Below are 15,836 nucleotides of genomic sequence, written 5' to 3'. Positions count from 1 at the left end.
TTAAAGCATCGTAAAAAATTAAATCATCATTCATTCCAACCATGTATATTGTTTACCTGAAGTTGAGTTGATGGAAGTTTGTTTATTTAAAGAAGGTTTTCCAATAAGTACATAATTAAGGACATTGTGCTTATCTTTAGTAAGATGATGTAGTTAATGACGAGAACCTTGAAAAAAACAGTTTAGTTTGGGGATGTGAACAGACAAGCAACTTTTTTGCCAAATGCTGAGATATTAAACAATAGTTTGATACAGGCAAGAATCTGCTAGCTGGTTCCTGAAGGATTTATCTCCGTCTTCAATCAGTCTGTCAAAAGGAACTGTATTCTGTGCTGTTTCTTCTGCGAAGGGCTGCAAGCAATTGAGAGGTCAGTGGTGGGCACACCCCTCCTGTGGTGGGCACACCCCGCCATCCCCCCCCCCCCCCCCCACCGATCATGACCCCAGTGGTGGGAACTTTCACCTGAGCTGCCAGCCGCTCAGTCTGGCAGATCTTTTGCTCAGAAACACTGGTGAAGGGGCAGTGGCTGCTGGTAACCCTGTGTTTGTTGACTGTAAAGTGGAGTTTGCTCTGTGATGGGATTTGCTTGAGTGGAAATAAAATATAGTAGTTAGAAATTAGTGTTTCATTTTCATTGTTAAGCATTGTTTAACTAGCAATTGTAAGCTATTCCTTTATGATGTTAAAGTTAATTTAATCCTGTGTTAATAATAAAGTGTATTTCAATATACCATATCGCTATATTTGCATGGAATCACTCCTCGAGTGAAGGATCCTTTCCTCACAGTGTGACAAATAAAATAAAATATTGGGGTTTCTGTCTGGCATCCTATCAAATGTTGGGATCTGGTCCAGGATCTTCTGGTGCAAATGTTCTGGTGAATGGGGGTGGAAGTCTTGTCCTGGTCCTATTATCACATTTCTGAGTGTTAACCGACTATGGGGCAGCCTGTTTGAATGGGGATGGGCTCTCCACTCATTTACTTGCTGGGGCAGGGGGTTGGGGGCAGATATCCAGGAAATAGTAAAATCCCACCCTTGAACTCTATAGTTATCTCAGTTCCTGTTCTAGTCTTCTATATACATTACCACTTCTAATACTATTGAACAATGCACATAGGCGGGGAGGGGGGAGTATTACGGAGGCGACAGGGTCTCACCCCCCAGCTGTGGAACTAGTGTGCTGCTTCTTCTGTGAAGGCCTGCAAGTAGTTGAGAGATCAATGGTGGGCACCCCCCCCCCCCATGTGATGGGCACACTCCCCCAGTGGTGGGAACTTTCACCTGGCGGGGGCTGCCAGCCACTCAGTCTGGCAGATCTTTTGCTCAGAAACACTGGTGAAGAAGCAGTGGCTGCTGGCAGAATAACACCTACTGGAGGCCCAATGTCACAGAGTGATGCAGGCCATTGTTAAGTGATTGTGGGAGGGGCTTTGCGTGTGAGAGTCGCAGGGGAGAGGATTGCTTGGGTTCAACAGCAATGGCAGACAGTGACTCTAGGGAGGCTTCTCCACTCCCCATGCCGGGTCCCTTGAACAGGCACTGAGAGTCTTTGAACGAGGTCATAAGAACATAAGAACAGGGCAGCACGGTAGCGCAGTGGTCAGCACAGCTGCCTCATGGTGCCGAGGTCTCAGGTTCGATCCCGGCTCTGGGTCACTGTCCCTGTGGAGTTTGCACATTACATAGAACATAGAACGTACAGTGCAGAAGGAGGCCATTTGGCCCATCGAGTCTGCACTGACCAACTTAAACCCTCACTTCCACCCTATCCCCATAACCCAATAACCCCTCCTAACCTTTTTGGTCACGAAGGGCAATTTATCATAGCCAATCCACCTAACCAGCACGTCTTTGGACTGTGGGAGGAAACCGGAGCACACGGAGGAAACCTACGCAGACACGGGGAGAACGTGCAGACTCCGCACAGACCCTGGTGCTGTGAAGCCACAGTGCTATCCACTTGTGCTACCCATTCTCCCCGTGTTTGCGTGGGTTTCGCCCTCACAACCCAAAAGATGTGCAGGGTAGGTGGATTGGCCATGCTAAATTGCCCCTTAATTGGAAAAAATGAATTGGGTACTCTAAATTTAAAAAATAAATAAAAATAAGAACATAAGAACTAGGAGCAGGAGTAGGCCATCTGGCCCCTCGAGCCTGCTCCGCCATTCAATAAGATCATGGCTGATCTTTTTGTGGACACAGCTTACCCGCCCACTCACCATAACCCTTAATTCCTTTACTGTTGAAAAATGTATCTCGCTTTGCCTTAAAAACATTCAACAAGGTAACTTCACCTTTTCACTGGGCAGGGAATTCCAAATGTTTCTTTATCATGTTCCCTGGTTCTACGCATGGTGACAAGCCAACCTGCTGCTTGGTTGCTACAAGCAGCAGCAGGAAGAGGGCAGAGGGGGTGGGGGGTGCAGTAGCACATAGGCCTTCCTGCAATGGATATAATGATGGGGTGAAGGTGAGAATGTGGCATGGCCCTCACACTCACCAATCCACTCAATTAAATGTCCTTCCAGACTCAAATCACAACTCAGGAGAGGGTATTAAATACCAGCCATTGTAGTTATTGATCACAGGTTTATATTGTTTTAATTGGGAAACTTCATTTAACAAACTCTTTTTATTCATACTTACTTGTTTTGAGCATTTCCGAATTTGCCAAATGGATCTCCAGCTTTTCCACCATCTCCAGTAAAGACGTAGAGAAAACCATCAAGGCCAAATAGAATTTGCCCACCGTTGTGATTGGCTGCTGGTTCTTCGATTTCCAATATACACCTGTAGATGGCATTGTAAAAGTTATGTTTTGAATTTCAATTATATGCTTGATTTGCAAGTTGGATGCAAAGATTCTGTTGGGTACAAAATTCTGAACTATTTATTTCTTGAATTATTTTTTTAATGTTGATGAAATTCACATCAGTATCTATGTGCCCATGGTCTTGACTCCACTGTATTTCCTCATTGACACTCCAGGGTATGCTTGAAGATGCAGGATCTTGTCATACTGCTCAATTATGGTCTGAGCTTCCTCTCCAACATACATGCCATTGCAAAGATCAATTTCTTCTACTTATGTAAAATTTTTGCTCTTAAATGCCACGACCATTTCTGAAATCCAAACATGTACATTTCTCACTTTGAATTTTTAAAATTTAGACTATACACTTCATTTTTTTTTCCAATTAAGGGGCAATTTAGCGTGGCCAATCCACCTAACCTGCACATCTTTTTGGGTTTGTGGGGGTGAAATCCACACAGTCACGGAGGGAATGTGCAAACGCCACACGGACAGTGACCCAGAGCCGGGATCGATCCCGGGTCCTCGGCGCCATGAGGCAGCAATGCAAACCACTGCGCCACCGTGCTTCAAATCACAACCTTTCTCATGCTCTTCCTGATCCGCAAATGACAGCTCATTCAGATCATTGCAATGTGCAATTGTGCGTTGCTTTGAATTTGCATTCAGCAATGACCATTTTTAAACTAACCCTGCCAGTCGATATTATAAAACAGTCTTTGAAAGCTCATAATGTTCTTCCCGAAATATAAATGGTATCAATGTATTGAATGCATTTGTAAAGAATTTGATAGTTTATAATTTTACCTTTCAGAATAAAGATCTGCTTGGTTCATATCATGAGATAAAATTTTCAATTCACTGACGCGAACCTTTTCCACCTTGCCTTTGGTAAGGATGGAATAATACACATAAAATTTGCCATTTGTTTTGAATTTTGGATGAAAGGTCAGTCCCAGCAATCCTCGCTCATCACCAACCCAAGGAGTGGTCAGTACTTGCCGTGTAAGGTCAAGGAATGGCTCCGACAGTCGACTGCCATCTGGCAAGTAGACCCAGACAAAACCAAGCTGCTCAGCTACAAATAAACGATGGGTATCATCATTAGCGTGAATCATAAGAACAGGGTTTTTTAAACCATTGGCAATCTCTTGGAGACAAAGACGCAGACAGCCCTGTTGGTCCTCCACCACTGAGCCCAGGTTCTGGTTTAGGTCTGTGTTCTTCAGAACGTTAGGAAAGCAGTAGTCTGGGTCAGGAAGCTGGAGCAGGTTACAAAAGTAGTCCCTGCCCCTTTCCCATGACTCCTGCATCTGTCTGTCCTTGGTCAATAGGTGAATGGATGAGCGACAGTTTAGATGGAATTCTGAACAGTAGTTGAAGCAGAGGCCTGGAATCTTTCTAAGAGGAGTAAGAGGGTCTTCTGCATCATACAGGTGGGCAGCATAAGGGGAACACTCCTGTAAGGAAGCAAAAACAATTTGAAAATCTAGCATAAAGTGACACTTCAATCTCTTTGCATCCTAAAATGTATTCACATAATTTTAAACAATGCCACCAGGTTAAAGACCTGTCTTACGTAATCAAACCTTTAAATTGATGCAACCATCAATTCACACGAAACCAGGAGTAGAAGTAAACTGTGGCTTTAATCAACTAGAACAGTGCCTGCCTGCGTCTGATCTGTTCGTGGGAGCCGCCTACAAGGCGACGGCTCTTATACCTCCCCTCAAGGGGTGGAGCCAGGGGCGGAGCCCACGCAGGCCCAAACATCCTACATCATAGGTAATACCTCACAATGGTCCATCGGTGGAGCCCACATGGGCAACAGCGTAATACAGATATGCACATGGTGAATTGTTACAGCAATACATTCACCACATATTTGATGTGACCATCAATTCACACAAAAGCAGGAGTAGAAGTAAACTGTGGCTTTAATCAACTAGAACAGTGCCTGCCTGCGACTGATCTGTTACTGGGAGCCGCCTACAGGGCGACTGCTCTTATACCTCTCTTCAAGGGGTGGAGCCAGGGGCGGAGCCCACATGGGCCCCAACATGCTACATCATAGGTAATACCTTACAATGGTCCATAGGTGGAGCCCACATGGGCAACAGCGTAAGACAGAAATATACATGGTGAATTGTTACAGCAATACATTCATCACATTCACCACCTGTTAAAAAAATGAAGTCCGGCGGGGGTGAAGGGCTCATACGTTCAGCCTGCCTGGCACACGGATGTGCGCTGTGATCATCAAAGCTATGGTATCGCAGCTGGCCTGGGCGTCAAACTCAGCCGTGCTGGCATCCGTAGGGAAGTCGCCGGTGCGGGCACAGACGTGAATTCCGGGAGCGTGTCTTCTGGGGCTTCATTCCTGTGGGTCAGTGAAGGGGGAATGGCGGGCGGGAGGGGATGCGGGTGCCATGTAGGGGCGGGGGCGCTGGTCAGCGTAGGTTGGGCGGGGTAAGGTGGGGTGGCGGTGGTAGTGGAACCTGCGGGTGCCAGGTCCCGGAGGGAGACCATGGGCGAAATTCTCCTACCCGCCCCGCCACATTTCTGCCCCGACCCGCCGGCTGGAGTCTCCGTTACACCGGCCGGTCAATGGGGTTTCCCATTGTGGGGCAGCCCCACGCTGTCGGGAAGCCCCCGGGCCGCTGGCAAAACGGAGACTCCCGCCGGCGGAGAATGACGCCCCATATCCTGTCAGCCGTCGGGGTGTTCGATGTATGCGTGATGGGGGTTGGAGTGTAGGAGCTGGACCCTCTCGACCAGGGGGTCGGACTTATGGCTCCTGACGTGTTTGCGGAGCAGGACGGGGCCCGGTGTCTTCAGCCAGGACGGAAGCGAGGTCCCTGAGGTGGATTTCCTGGGGGAAACAAATAGGCGGTCATGAGGGGTCTCGTTTGTGGCCATGCGAAGTTGGGACCTAATAGAGTGGAGTTCGTCGGGGAGGACCTCCGGCCAGTGGGGAACTGAGAGATTCCTAGACCATAGGGCCAGGAGGACGGTCTTCCAGACCGTCGCGCTCTCCCTCTCCGCCTGCCCATTTCCCCTGGGGTTATAACTGGTAGTCCTGCTTGAGGCGATGCCCTTATTCAGCAGGTACTGATGCAGTTTGTCGCTCATGAACGACGAGCCCCAGTCACGATGAACGAGCCCCAGTACGTGGGGAAACCAAACAGGGTGAAGACACTATGCAGGGCTTTAATGACGGTGGCCGCGGTCATGTCGGGCAAGGGATTTCAAAGGGGAAGCGGGAGAAGTCGTTGATGACGTTGAGGAAATATGTGTTGCGGTTGGTGGAGGGGAGGGGCCCTTTGAAATCAATACTGAGGTGCTCAAAGGGCCGGGGTGCCTTATCCGGTCGATAGAAGTGCGGTTTACACTCCGCACAGATCGGGCAGTCCCTGGTCATGGCTCTGACCTCCTCAGTGGAGTAAGGCAGGTTGCGGGCCTTGATGTAGTGGAGAAGCCGGGTGACCCCCGGGTGGCAGAGGTCATCGTGGATAGCCCGTAGTAGGTCATCTTGTGCGCTGGCACATGTGCCGCGGGACAGGGCATCTGGGGGTTCGTTGAGCTTCCCAGGACGATATACTATATCGTAGTTATAGGTGGAGAGTTCGATCCTCCACCTCAAGATCTTATCATTCTTGATCTTGTCCCGCAGCGTAATATCGAACATGAAGGCTACCGATCATTGGTCGGTGACGAGGGTAAACTTCCTACTAGCGAGGTAGTGCCTCCAGTGCCGCACGGCTTCCACGATGGCTTGGGCTTCCTTTTCGGTGAGGGTTCATGAAAAAAACGCTACTGGCCTGCCTGCCTGATTGAGGGTAGCAGCAAGGGCAACCTCTGATGCGTCGCTCTCCACCTGGAAAGGGACGGACACATCCACCGCGCGCATCGCGGCATTGGCGATATCCGCCTTGATGCAGCTGAAGGCCTGGCAGGCCTCAGCCGCCAGTGGGAAGATGGTGGCCTTGATTAGTGGGCGGGCTTTGTCCGCAAAGTTGGGGACCCACTGGGCGTAATAGGAAAATAACCCAAGGCACCTTTTCAGGGCCTTGGGGCAGTGGGGAAGGGGGAGTTGCAGGAGGGGGAGCATTCGGTCGGGGTCAGGTCCTAGAACTCCTTTTTCCATGACATAGCCGGGGATGGCTAGTCTGGTTGTGCGGAAAACGTATTTCTCCTTGTTGTGAGTGAGGTTAAGGGGTCGGGCGGTTTGGAGAAATCTCGGGAGGTTGGCATCGTGGTCCTGCTGATCATGGCCGCAGATGGTGACGTTGTCCAAGTACGGAAATGTGGCCCGCAGCCCCTACTGGTCCACCATTCGGTCCATCATTCTTTGGAAGACCGAGACCCCGTTCGTGACGCGAAAGGAGACGCTGAGGAAGTGGAAGAGGTGGCCGTCTGCCTCAAAAGCTGTGTAGTGGCGGTCCCCCGGGTGGATTGGGAGCTGGTGGTACGCAGACTTCAGATCCACCGTGGAGAAAACCTGGTAGTGCGCGATCTGATTAACCATGTCTGTGATCCGGGGAAGGGGATACGCATCGAGGTGCGTGTACCGGTTTATGGTTTGGCTGTAATCTACAATCATCCGGTTCTTTTCCCCGGTCTTGACGACCATCACCTGTGAACTCCAGGGGCTATTGCTGGCCTCGATGATTCCCTCCCGCAAGAGTCGCTGGACCTCAGACCTGATGAAAGTCCTGTCCTGGATGCTCTACCGCCTGCTTCTGGTGGCGACTGGTTTGCAGTCGGCGGTGAGATTTGCGAAGAGCGGGGGAGGGTCAACCTTTAGGGTCGCGAGGCAATGTTGCTAACTTTTGGTTGGCTCTTAATTTGGCTCTGTTTAATCATGTTTGCTCAAGAGTCGCCAGGTATCTTTCGACACCGCCACAAGGTTCAGAACCGAATACTGATCAATGACTCGATACACCAGTTAGTAAGTTCAAAAGCAATGCTCATTTATTTACACAGTCAAATCTACTCATGCATAAACTCTACAAACTAAGCTACCACTTTTACTCAAGCCTATACTTAGCTTTGGGTGCCCACTCAGTCTGAGGAACAATGGCCGTTGCTCGGTTCTGAGGCTGCTGGGTTGAGCTGTTTACAGGGTAGCAACTAGGAACATCTATCTCGTAGCGTGCGTTGACTTGGGACTTACTTGGTCTGGTGTAGCTGCTGGGCTGGTCTCTCTCTTCGCTGAGAGCCAAAGCCAAAGGAGAGCGTTTCTCCCCTGGGGGATACCTTTTATGCTAAAAAGGGCTTCGCGCGCTTTTGGGCGGGCCTTAAACTTGGCCTCAACTAATTGGGTCTTTCCCAATCATCTGTATCGATTTTCCTCCAATAGAGGGGTGGTTCCCTGATCGCTGGGCGTGTCCTGGCGACTGTCAGTCTGCTTTGTCTTAGCTTCTTCTGGCGCCAGGGAGTCTGCCTTAACATTGTGTTTCTAAATGTTTCCCTTTTGTCCCCAGAGATGGCTCAGTAGTATGTAGATTGTTTGGTAGTTCCTGTCCTGTCTGAGAGTTTAAGGTTCTAATCAACAGACAGAGCTTGCACCTGCTTGTTTCTTAGCATTGTCCAATTTTCCCTGCATTCTTTGCAAGTGTCCATTTTGTAATCGGGACGTGGCCATCCCAGATGGCTACACGCCCTCCTTGTGATCCTCAACACGAAGCGTGAAGGATCACATTACTATGTCATCTTCATCCTCTGACCAGCCATGGCACCCATACTTAGGCTCTACACTGTCTATCCTATGCAACACAATTTTACATAAACCATTTTAAATACATTCATTATCATAAAACTCTACGGGGCGCTATGACATTAATACATGCATTACAGAAAAATTTAAAAACTGGAACCTCTAACTATTCTCAATAAACTATCCTCATTCAAAGAATCCAAAAATACAAACAATCCAAAAATAATCTGTACATCTTAAACTGTTAAAATAGCAGCACACAAATTTCTCTGGCCTGGCAGTCAGACACAGAGGTTCACATCTCTTTATTCCATAGAATACATTAAACAAAATGGATGCTCTTTAATCCGTCCCAATAGGTTCAGGGGTCTGGTGAAATCCAAAAATGGGGGACCTAAATCTGTATACCGGGGTGCGAGAGCGATATGCTCTCCTTCGCCATTTCCTGACTCTAAACGTTTGCACGACACTGCAAAATATTGCCAGCACTAAGAGTGCTTCGACTACATATGTGAGTGAGTACCAGGTGATAAACCTATCACACCAGGTCGGGGTATTGCTAGCTGATGCTGGGCTAGTTATCTCGGGGTTCCGTGTATTACAGGAGTGAGAATCGTTTACGGTTTGTGTGGTAGGGGTCAGGGGGGTAGTGCCCACGCACAACTGAAGGGATCCCGCTAAGATCCATGTGAACACGAAGGCTGTCTTCACCTTTGTCGGACTTCTTCTTTGTCTTCCTCTGAGGTTCCTGGGTTTCCGAGTTCTGTGAACACAAGCATAATTTCTGTTATTCTCTTGCTTAAGATCTCGTATGTCTGTCTGTCTGTCCTTTACTGCCAATTTCCCTTTATAATTGGTCACCATCTGTGACGCCCTCATTTAAAAAAAGAATTTTAAACCAAATATTTTGACGAGGCATCTAAGAAAAATACTGCCGTACTGCGAGCCGTCTCGCAGCCTGTGTGATTTACCATCCCAGTGTTTGAGGATGTAAATAGCATAGGGAAGCAACCTCAGGGTTTACAAAACCAAACAAAAGAATTTTGAACTTAACGAGCCAAAATGGGGTGCGTACGGGTAAGAAATGGGTGGAATCCCCGGGTAGGCCTGTGATCAATGCTGTATGTGCTCTACCCAAGCGTAGCTGACCAGAGGGGGGGGTTCTCAGGCAGGGCGGGGACCAATGGCGTTTCTCCGCTGCCTGATCAACCGGCAAGAACGGGTAAGAATGTGGTCGTCGTGGGGGGCTGCCTCTCGAATTAGGAGAGCAACTATGAGTCGTGTTCTGTTGACAAACTGGTTCCTCTGAACTATTGTCTGGGGACAAACTTGTTCCATTAACAGTTGGGGGAGGGGTGTGTTAAAGGAGTGGTGACGTGGGGCCGTGCAAACTTTCGAGTTTACGAACAACACTTAATGATAACACGAATGAACAAACATTCAATAAACATGGTGCAGGTTCCATCAGAAAGGACACCGTATCTCTCAATCGGTTCCTTTTTTCTCCATCATCTGGACACCTCACTGCTCAATAGCGAACAGGGTCGCAAAGGGATTTGGTTGGTGGGAGTCAGACTCGAAGTCATCATCTTCTCCCGGCTGCCAAACTCTTGTCTGTAGTACCCGTGCTAAAGCTGCTTGGGGCGAATTGGGGTCCATCTCATCATTCCGGATGAGCCTGAACGAATTGTCTCGGTGCCAGAATCGTGTGTCGAGGTTGGAGCTACTAGGTTTCAATCCGTAATCGTCGGGCGGTGGGTCTGGGTCAGGGGCTTTGATATAAGTGATCTCAAATGGGTCGGTAGAATCATGCTCAGATTCGCTGGGAGTGCGGCTTGGTTCAGGGGTATAGTCGTAACGTGGTGTGCTGTGGCTATCGTCGTCGTGATCGCTATCACTGTCGCTGTCGCTGCTGGCTGAGGGAAGGGAGAGGTGGAGTCGTGCCTCTGGGGGCGGAGTTGAAGTCGTGTCTGAGGGCGGGCTGGACTGGTTGGGGGAGGGTAGGAAAGCATCATGTGTGGGCGGGGCCTGATCGTCTGCTGCTGGGAGCAGGATGTGGTATGTGTGGTTATTCTGTGAGCCATAAGCCTTGAGCTGGTTTATATGAAACCACGCAGACTGACCATTGGGATAGGTTATTTTGTATACTGAGGGGCTGACTTTGTCCGAAATGCAGTACGGTCCGGAAAATTTTGGGGAAAGGAATGAACTGGGGTTATAAAGGGAAAGCATAACTTGTTGCCCTACTGTAAACTCAGTGGCGTGTTCTGTTTTGTCGAAACAAACCTTGCTCTGTTTCTTCCTGGTTCCAAGTCTCACTGCTGCCTTTATGTTCTGTACTAGTTGTGTAACCACATTTTTATGCATGAGGTCTGTAACTGCGGGTCTGGCCAAATCCAGTCCTAATAAATACTCAGTGCCTTTCATGGGGCGTCCAGTCATGAGGATGTGGGGGTGGGACCTGAGGATGTAGATACCGTGTTTCTTAAAAACATTAACGCAAATGGGAGAACTGAATCCCAGGTGCTGTTATTCTGCTGTACCATTTTCCTGAGGGTGGCTTTCGATGTCCTACTCATTCGTTCTACAATACCACTTGACTGGGGGTATGCGATATGGAACTTTTGTCTAATGCCGAAAATTGTGAGGACGTTTTTCATTACACGTCCGGTAAAATGGGAGTTTTGGTCGGACTCTATACTGCGTGGGAGGCATCTTGTAAAGATGTGTGTTAATATTTTAGCCGTTTTGTTGGCCGTATTAGTTATTGACGGAAATGCTTCCACCCATTTTGTGAAGGTGTCTATGACCACAAACACATACTTGTAATCATTTCTGCACGGGGGTAGGGGTCCTATATAATCTATCTGGAGATTTGTCCAGGGTCCATTAACGGGGTGGGTATGACTAAGTTGAGCCTTTTTCGCATATCTGTCCGGATTGTTATGGGCACAGATTAAGCAATTCTCTACGTAGTGTGTGACATCCATTTTTAAATCAGGCCACCAGCAAAACGGTCTGAGGTGGGCTAGGGTGGGTTCAATTCCTTGGTGTCCATGATTGTTATGGAAACGACAAATGATCTGGTTCATGTCCTGGCTGGGAACTATATAAATGCCATCCTTTAAAATCACACCGTCGTGTGTGGTGATTGAGTTTTTAAACTTGTCGTAGGGGGCTGGGAAGGTTCCCTTTAAAACTTCTCTCAGTTTCTCGTCCTCTTTCTGGGCCTTCGCTAAATCCTGAATGTTGGTCTGTGAGACCTGAACTGCGTGTACTGTGGTAGGAATTCTGTCAAACTATTACAGACATACAAGCTGTCTGAGTAGATGTCTGCTGGGGTCGGGAATTAGTCTGGGTGGTCTACAATATATGCAATTGCTGCCAGCTCTGCTGCCTGCGAGCCTAAGTGTCCTGGCAACTTTAAGGAAATTTCATCTAGGGTGTGTCCCTGCGCGTCCTCTACATATATACCGCAACCGGTAATTCTCTTTCCGTTTAACACTGCGGATGGGCCATCCACATATATCTTCAGGGGTGCGCACGTGTCTGTGGGCTGGGGTCTCTGGGGTGTACTACCTGTTTTCCTGGGGGGTGTTTTGTGAATAAATGGGCCTGTGTTCTGTTTCGTGGTGATGATTTCACATTCATGAGGGGTGCCTGCATATTGCAAATTATCGGCAAGGAATGTGTGGGTTTTGGTTCTCTTTACCGTGATGTCCCGTCCCTGTAAAAGAAGGGTCCAACGGACTGCACGGATTTGGCTGACTGTGCCATCTTTAAGTCGGCCATCTAACAATAGCTGTGTCAGTGTGTGTTCTGTGAGGATGGTGATGGGGTTGAGTCCTGTAATGTAGGCAAAATATTGTACCGCCCAAAAAACTGCGAGCAGGTGCCTTTCATAGGCAGAAAATCCTTGCTCCACGGGGTCTAACATGCGTGATGCGTATGCAATGGGTCGTGGCGTGCCTGGAGGAGCACAGCTGAAAGGGTTCGGTCGGTGCTTGCAACTTCGATTGCCTATGGGGAAAATGGATCTGGGACCTGTAGTGCGGGGGCTGTGCTGAGTGCTCTTTTTAAAGCGTCCACAGCATCTGTCTGCTGTGGAAGCCATTCCCAAGGTGCCTTCTTCTTCAGAAGTTCGGAAAGGGGCGCTGCTTTAGTGGCAAAACCATCAATATGGTTTCGGCAGTGACCAACCAGTCCTAAAACTGACCGGAGGGCTGAGACATTGTGGGGAAGGGGCAATTTGACGATCGAGTCAATTCTCTTGTGCTCGATCTCGCGTTTACCATGAGTGATCACTGTTCCCAAGTAAATCACTTTTTCTTTCAGAATCTGGGCCTTCTTGGGGTTGACTTTATAACCAATTTCTTTTAGGAGTGCTCGGAGCTCGGCGAGAAGCGAAATGTGCTCTCCCTTTGTGTCTCTCTGTAGTAACAAGTCAGCTACATACTGGACCAGACAATCGGGGCGGGCTGCTGTTGGTGGAAAATGGAGGGGGAGTTGTGGAAGCCTTGTGGAAGGCACGTCCACGTGTACTGTTGCCCTTGGAATGTAAAGGCAAATTTGTACTGGCACGCTTTAGCCAATGGAATGGACCAAAAGCCATTACTAATGTCCAAAATCGAAACTTTTTTAACTGGAGTGTTTGAGCATGGTCTCGGAACTCGTGGCTACGGTGGTGGCTGCTGCTGGGGTTACTTTGTTCAGTTCCCGGTAATCAATGGTCAGTCGCCATGATCCATCCGGTTTCCTGACGGGCCAAATCGGTGCGTTGTTTGTGGAGGCTACTGATCTGAGTATGCCTTGGTCCAACAAACTCTCTATTACTTTGGAGATTTCTCCCTCTGCTTCCTGGGGAAGTCCGTACTGCTTCTGGGGTTTAAGGTCGGGACTGTAATGTTCACAAAGCAAGCCAAACTGCCACAGTCGTGCTTGTGCTGTGCAAATGCTGCTTTATGTTCCTGCAGGACTGCCCTAACCTGTTTGTCTGCACTAATGGCTCGAGGGTCGAACCAGAAGTCTCCTACTGAGCTAATCCTATTTACGTACTCTCCTACTGTGAGCGTGGTGGGGGCTCGTGCTGCCTTTGCCATTTTCCAAACACACTTGTTAACTGGATCAAAAGAAAGATTATGGGAGCTCATGAAATCGATCCCAAGGATATGTTCTGCTGTCTGGGGTAGATCAGCTAAAACTACGGGGTGCTTAGTCGTGATGTTCCCTATCTGTATTGCTATAGGGGCTGTGATGTGTCCCTGTTGGAAATAGCCTGTAAAGCCGCTGAGTGTAATGGTGTCTGTTGTGGGCTACGTGGCTCGCTGAAACATTGTGGAGGAATTGAGTGTGGTGCGGGACCCTGCTGTGTCCCAAAGAAATTCTACTGGTTGTCCCTGGACTTTGCCTGCTACTACTGGTCTACCGGACTTGTCCCAAAGGGTGTTGCAGACCCAAGTTGGGGAGCCCGAACACCGTCAGACGGTGCCGTTCATGTCTGTACTCTCTGAACGGGTGCTAATGCTATGGATCAGCTTTGCCCTATTCTTGTTTAGGGTGCCTGTCTGTTGGTTTCTCTGCTGCTTCTGGGGCGCATTGCACTCTCGTGCAAAGTGTCCTAGCTGTCCATAATTATAACATTCTTGAGGTTTTGGCTGGGGTTGGCTGTTCCTGCCCTCATTTACCCATGCGGGGTTCTGGTGTGCTTTATCTGGGTTCATTTCTACCTGCTCTTCATCGGGTGTTATAAATGCGGTTTTGCCTGCAATTGATTGCTCCCAAACGTGGGACAATCTCTTCAAAACCCATTTTTCATTGTGGACCTCATCTGAGGAGTCATAATTTGCGCAAGCTTTTCGTCCTGCTTCTGTGGCATGGGAGACTAGAGTTCGGGTCCATTTGGCCATATTATCTGGGGACAATGGGGGCGGGCTAACTCTCCAAAAATTGTGGTAAAGTGAATCCACAAACGTCCAACAAATGCTGCGGGATGCTTAGTCTTCTTTTGCCTACACTTATTTAGGCCTTCTACGGGGTCTCCTCTGTTAAAGCCGATCGCATCAAGGATCGCTGTGTGCATCTCTTGGAGTGTGCCTCCTCCTACATTCTGTGGGTCGGGAAGGGCTGCTACGACTGAAGGGTCAAGGCTTAAAACTGTGAGCTTCACTTGCTCCTTTTCGTCCAGGCCGTTCATGGTTGCCTGTTGTCTGACTTTCGCGAAAAATTGGTGGGGGTCTGAAGTGGGAAGGAACGGTGTAATTTTTCCACACCCGTCCCGTAATTGGGTCACGGTTAACGGGGTTGTATAAAGGAAATCTGCTTCTCCTTCTCCTGCGACCCTGCGGTGTGTGGTTACAAGATTCATGGGAGTGTGTTTTGCCTGTTCGGTTGGGGCGCTTTCCTTTTCAGGGGTTTTTCCTGTGTACATGTCCCATGTACGTATCTATGGGCAGTCTCGTTCAATTCCTGCCAGTCGGGGCCATTTTCTTGATCTAATTGGGGTCCGAATGTACTCTGAAATCCATTTTGCACGGACAGCAGAGATTGCAATTCTGCAATTTGCTTCCGGCATTTTGCATGGTCTACGGAACTCTGCCTTTGTTCCGTCGGGGAAGTATGGAGTGCTCGTAGGGCTGCTTTTAAATCATTGCACTGTTTCTGTAATTTCTCAACTTGCTGTTCTGTTTCTTGTCGACCAAGACCGCACGTTGCGTGTCCTGGTAGGCCTTATCATATTGCGTCTGAAAACTGTTCAAATGCGCGAGACAAGACTGATGTGCCCACTTGGCATCATCCACCTCTCTGTCCCTTGCTGCTAACTGCTCTTTCAGATCTCGATTCTCTTTCTCTACCTCACTCAGGTCTACCTCACTACTTCTGTCTCTCTCCTCTATCTCTCTATGGAGCGTCCTAACAACCTCCACTGTGCCTCGCAATTGTGCCAAACAGGACACGATTGCCATCGGCTTGCGAGCTTTCCCTAAGCTCTTCTTGTGGATCTCTGACAGGTTCTCCCACCTATACTCCCGGGTCCTGTTTCCTCATTATTGCAGAATTCACTCCAAAGGGGCCATCCTTTCCCTTTGAGATATTTCCTGATCTCATCTTCCCAAACGGGACACTGTCCTACTTTACTGGTCGCTGCGACCTCGAATTCCTGGGGGTTCATAAGGCGTTCCATTGCCTTCATTGCCATTCCCTCTATCTAGGATCTCTACTGAATTTGGAACAGTGGGTGATAAAGTGCTGATGTAAACACGGGTACGGCTTACGCTAATATCCGGCCTACAAAACCCCCGACA

The 15,836-nt window shown here is 48.7% G+C and overlaps 1 protein-coding gene across 3 annotated transcripts in view; it reads right to left on the bottom strand.

The window, feature by feature from the left end:
• hhipl2 (HHIP-like 2) overlaps nucleotides 1–15,836 on the bottom strand; it is a 98,837-nt gene that overhangs the window by 57,822 nt on the left and 25,179 nt on the right. For all 3 annotated transcript variants that reach the window (XM_072508284.1, XM_072508304.1, XM_072508293.1), the window contains exons 2-3: nucleotides 3,624–4,276; nucleotides 2,651–2,794 (exon numbers count right to left, since the gene is read on the bottom strand). In XM_072508284.1, coding sequence (XP_072364385.1) covers nucleotides 2,651–2,794; nucleotides 3,624–4,276 — 797 coding nt within the window. The remainder of the gene's footprint in view (nucleotides 1–2,650; nucleotides 2,795–3,623; nucleotides 4,277–15,836) is intronic.

The sequence above is a fragment of the Scyliorhinus torazame genome, chromosome 1 (genome assembly GCF_047496885.1).
Source record: "Scyliorhinus torazame isolate Kashiwa2021f chromosome 1, sScyTor2.1, whole genome shotgun sequence".
NCBI lineage: Eukaryota > Metazoa > Chordata > Chondrichthyes > Carcharhiniformes > Scyliorhinidae > Scyliorhinus > Scyliorhinus torazame.
Note: the sequence above shows the minus strand (reverse complement) of the source record. Positions and strands in the feature narration are given on the sequence as shown.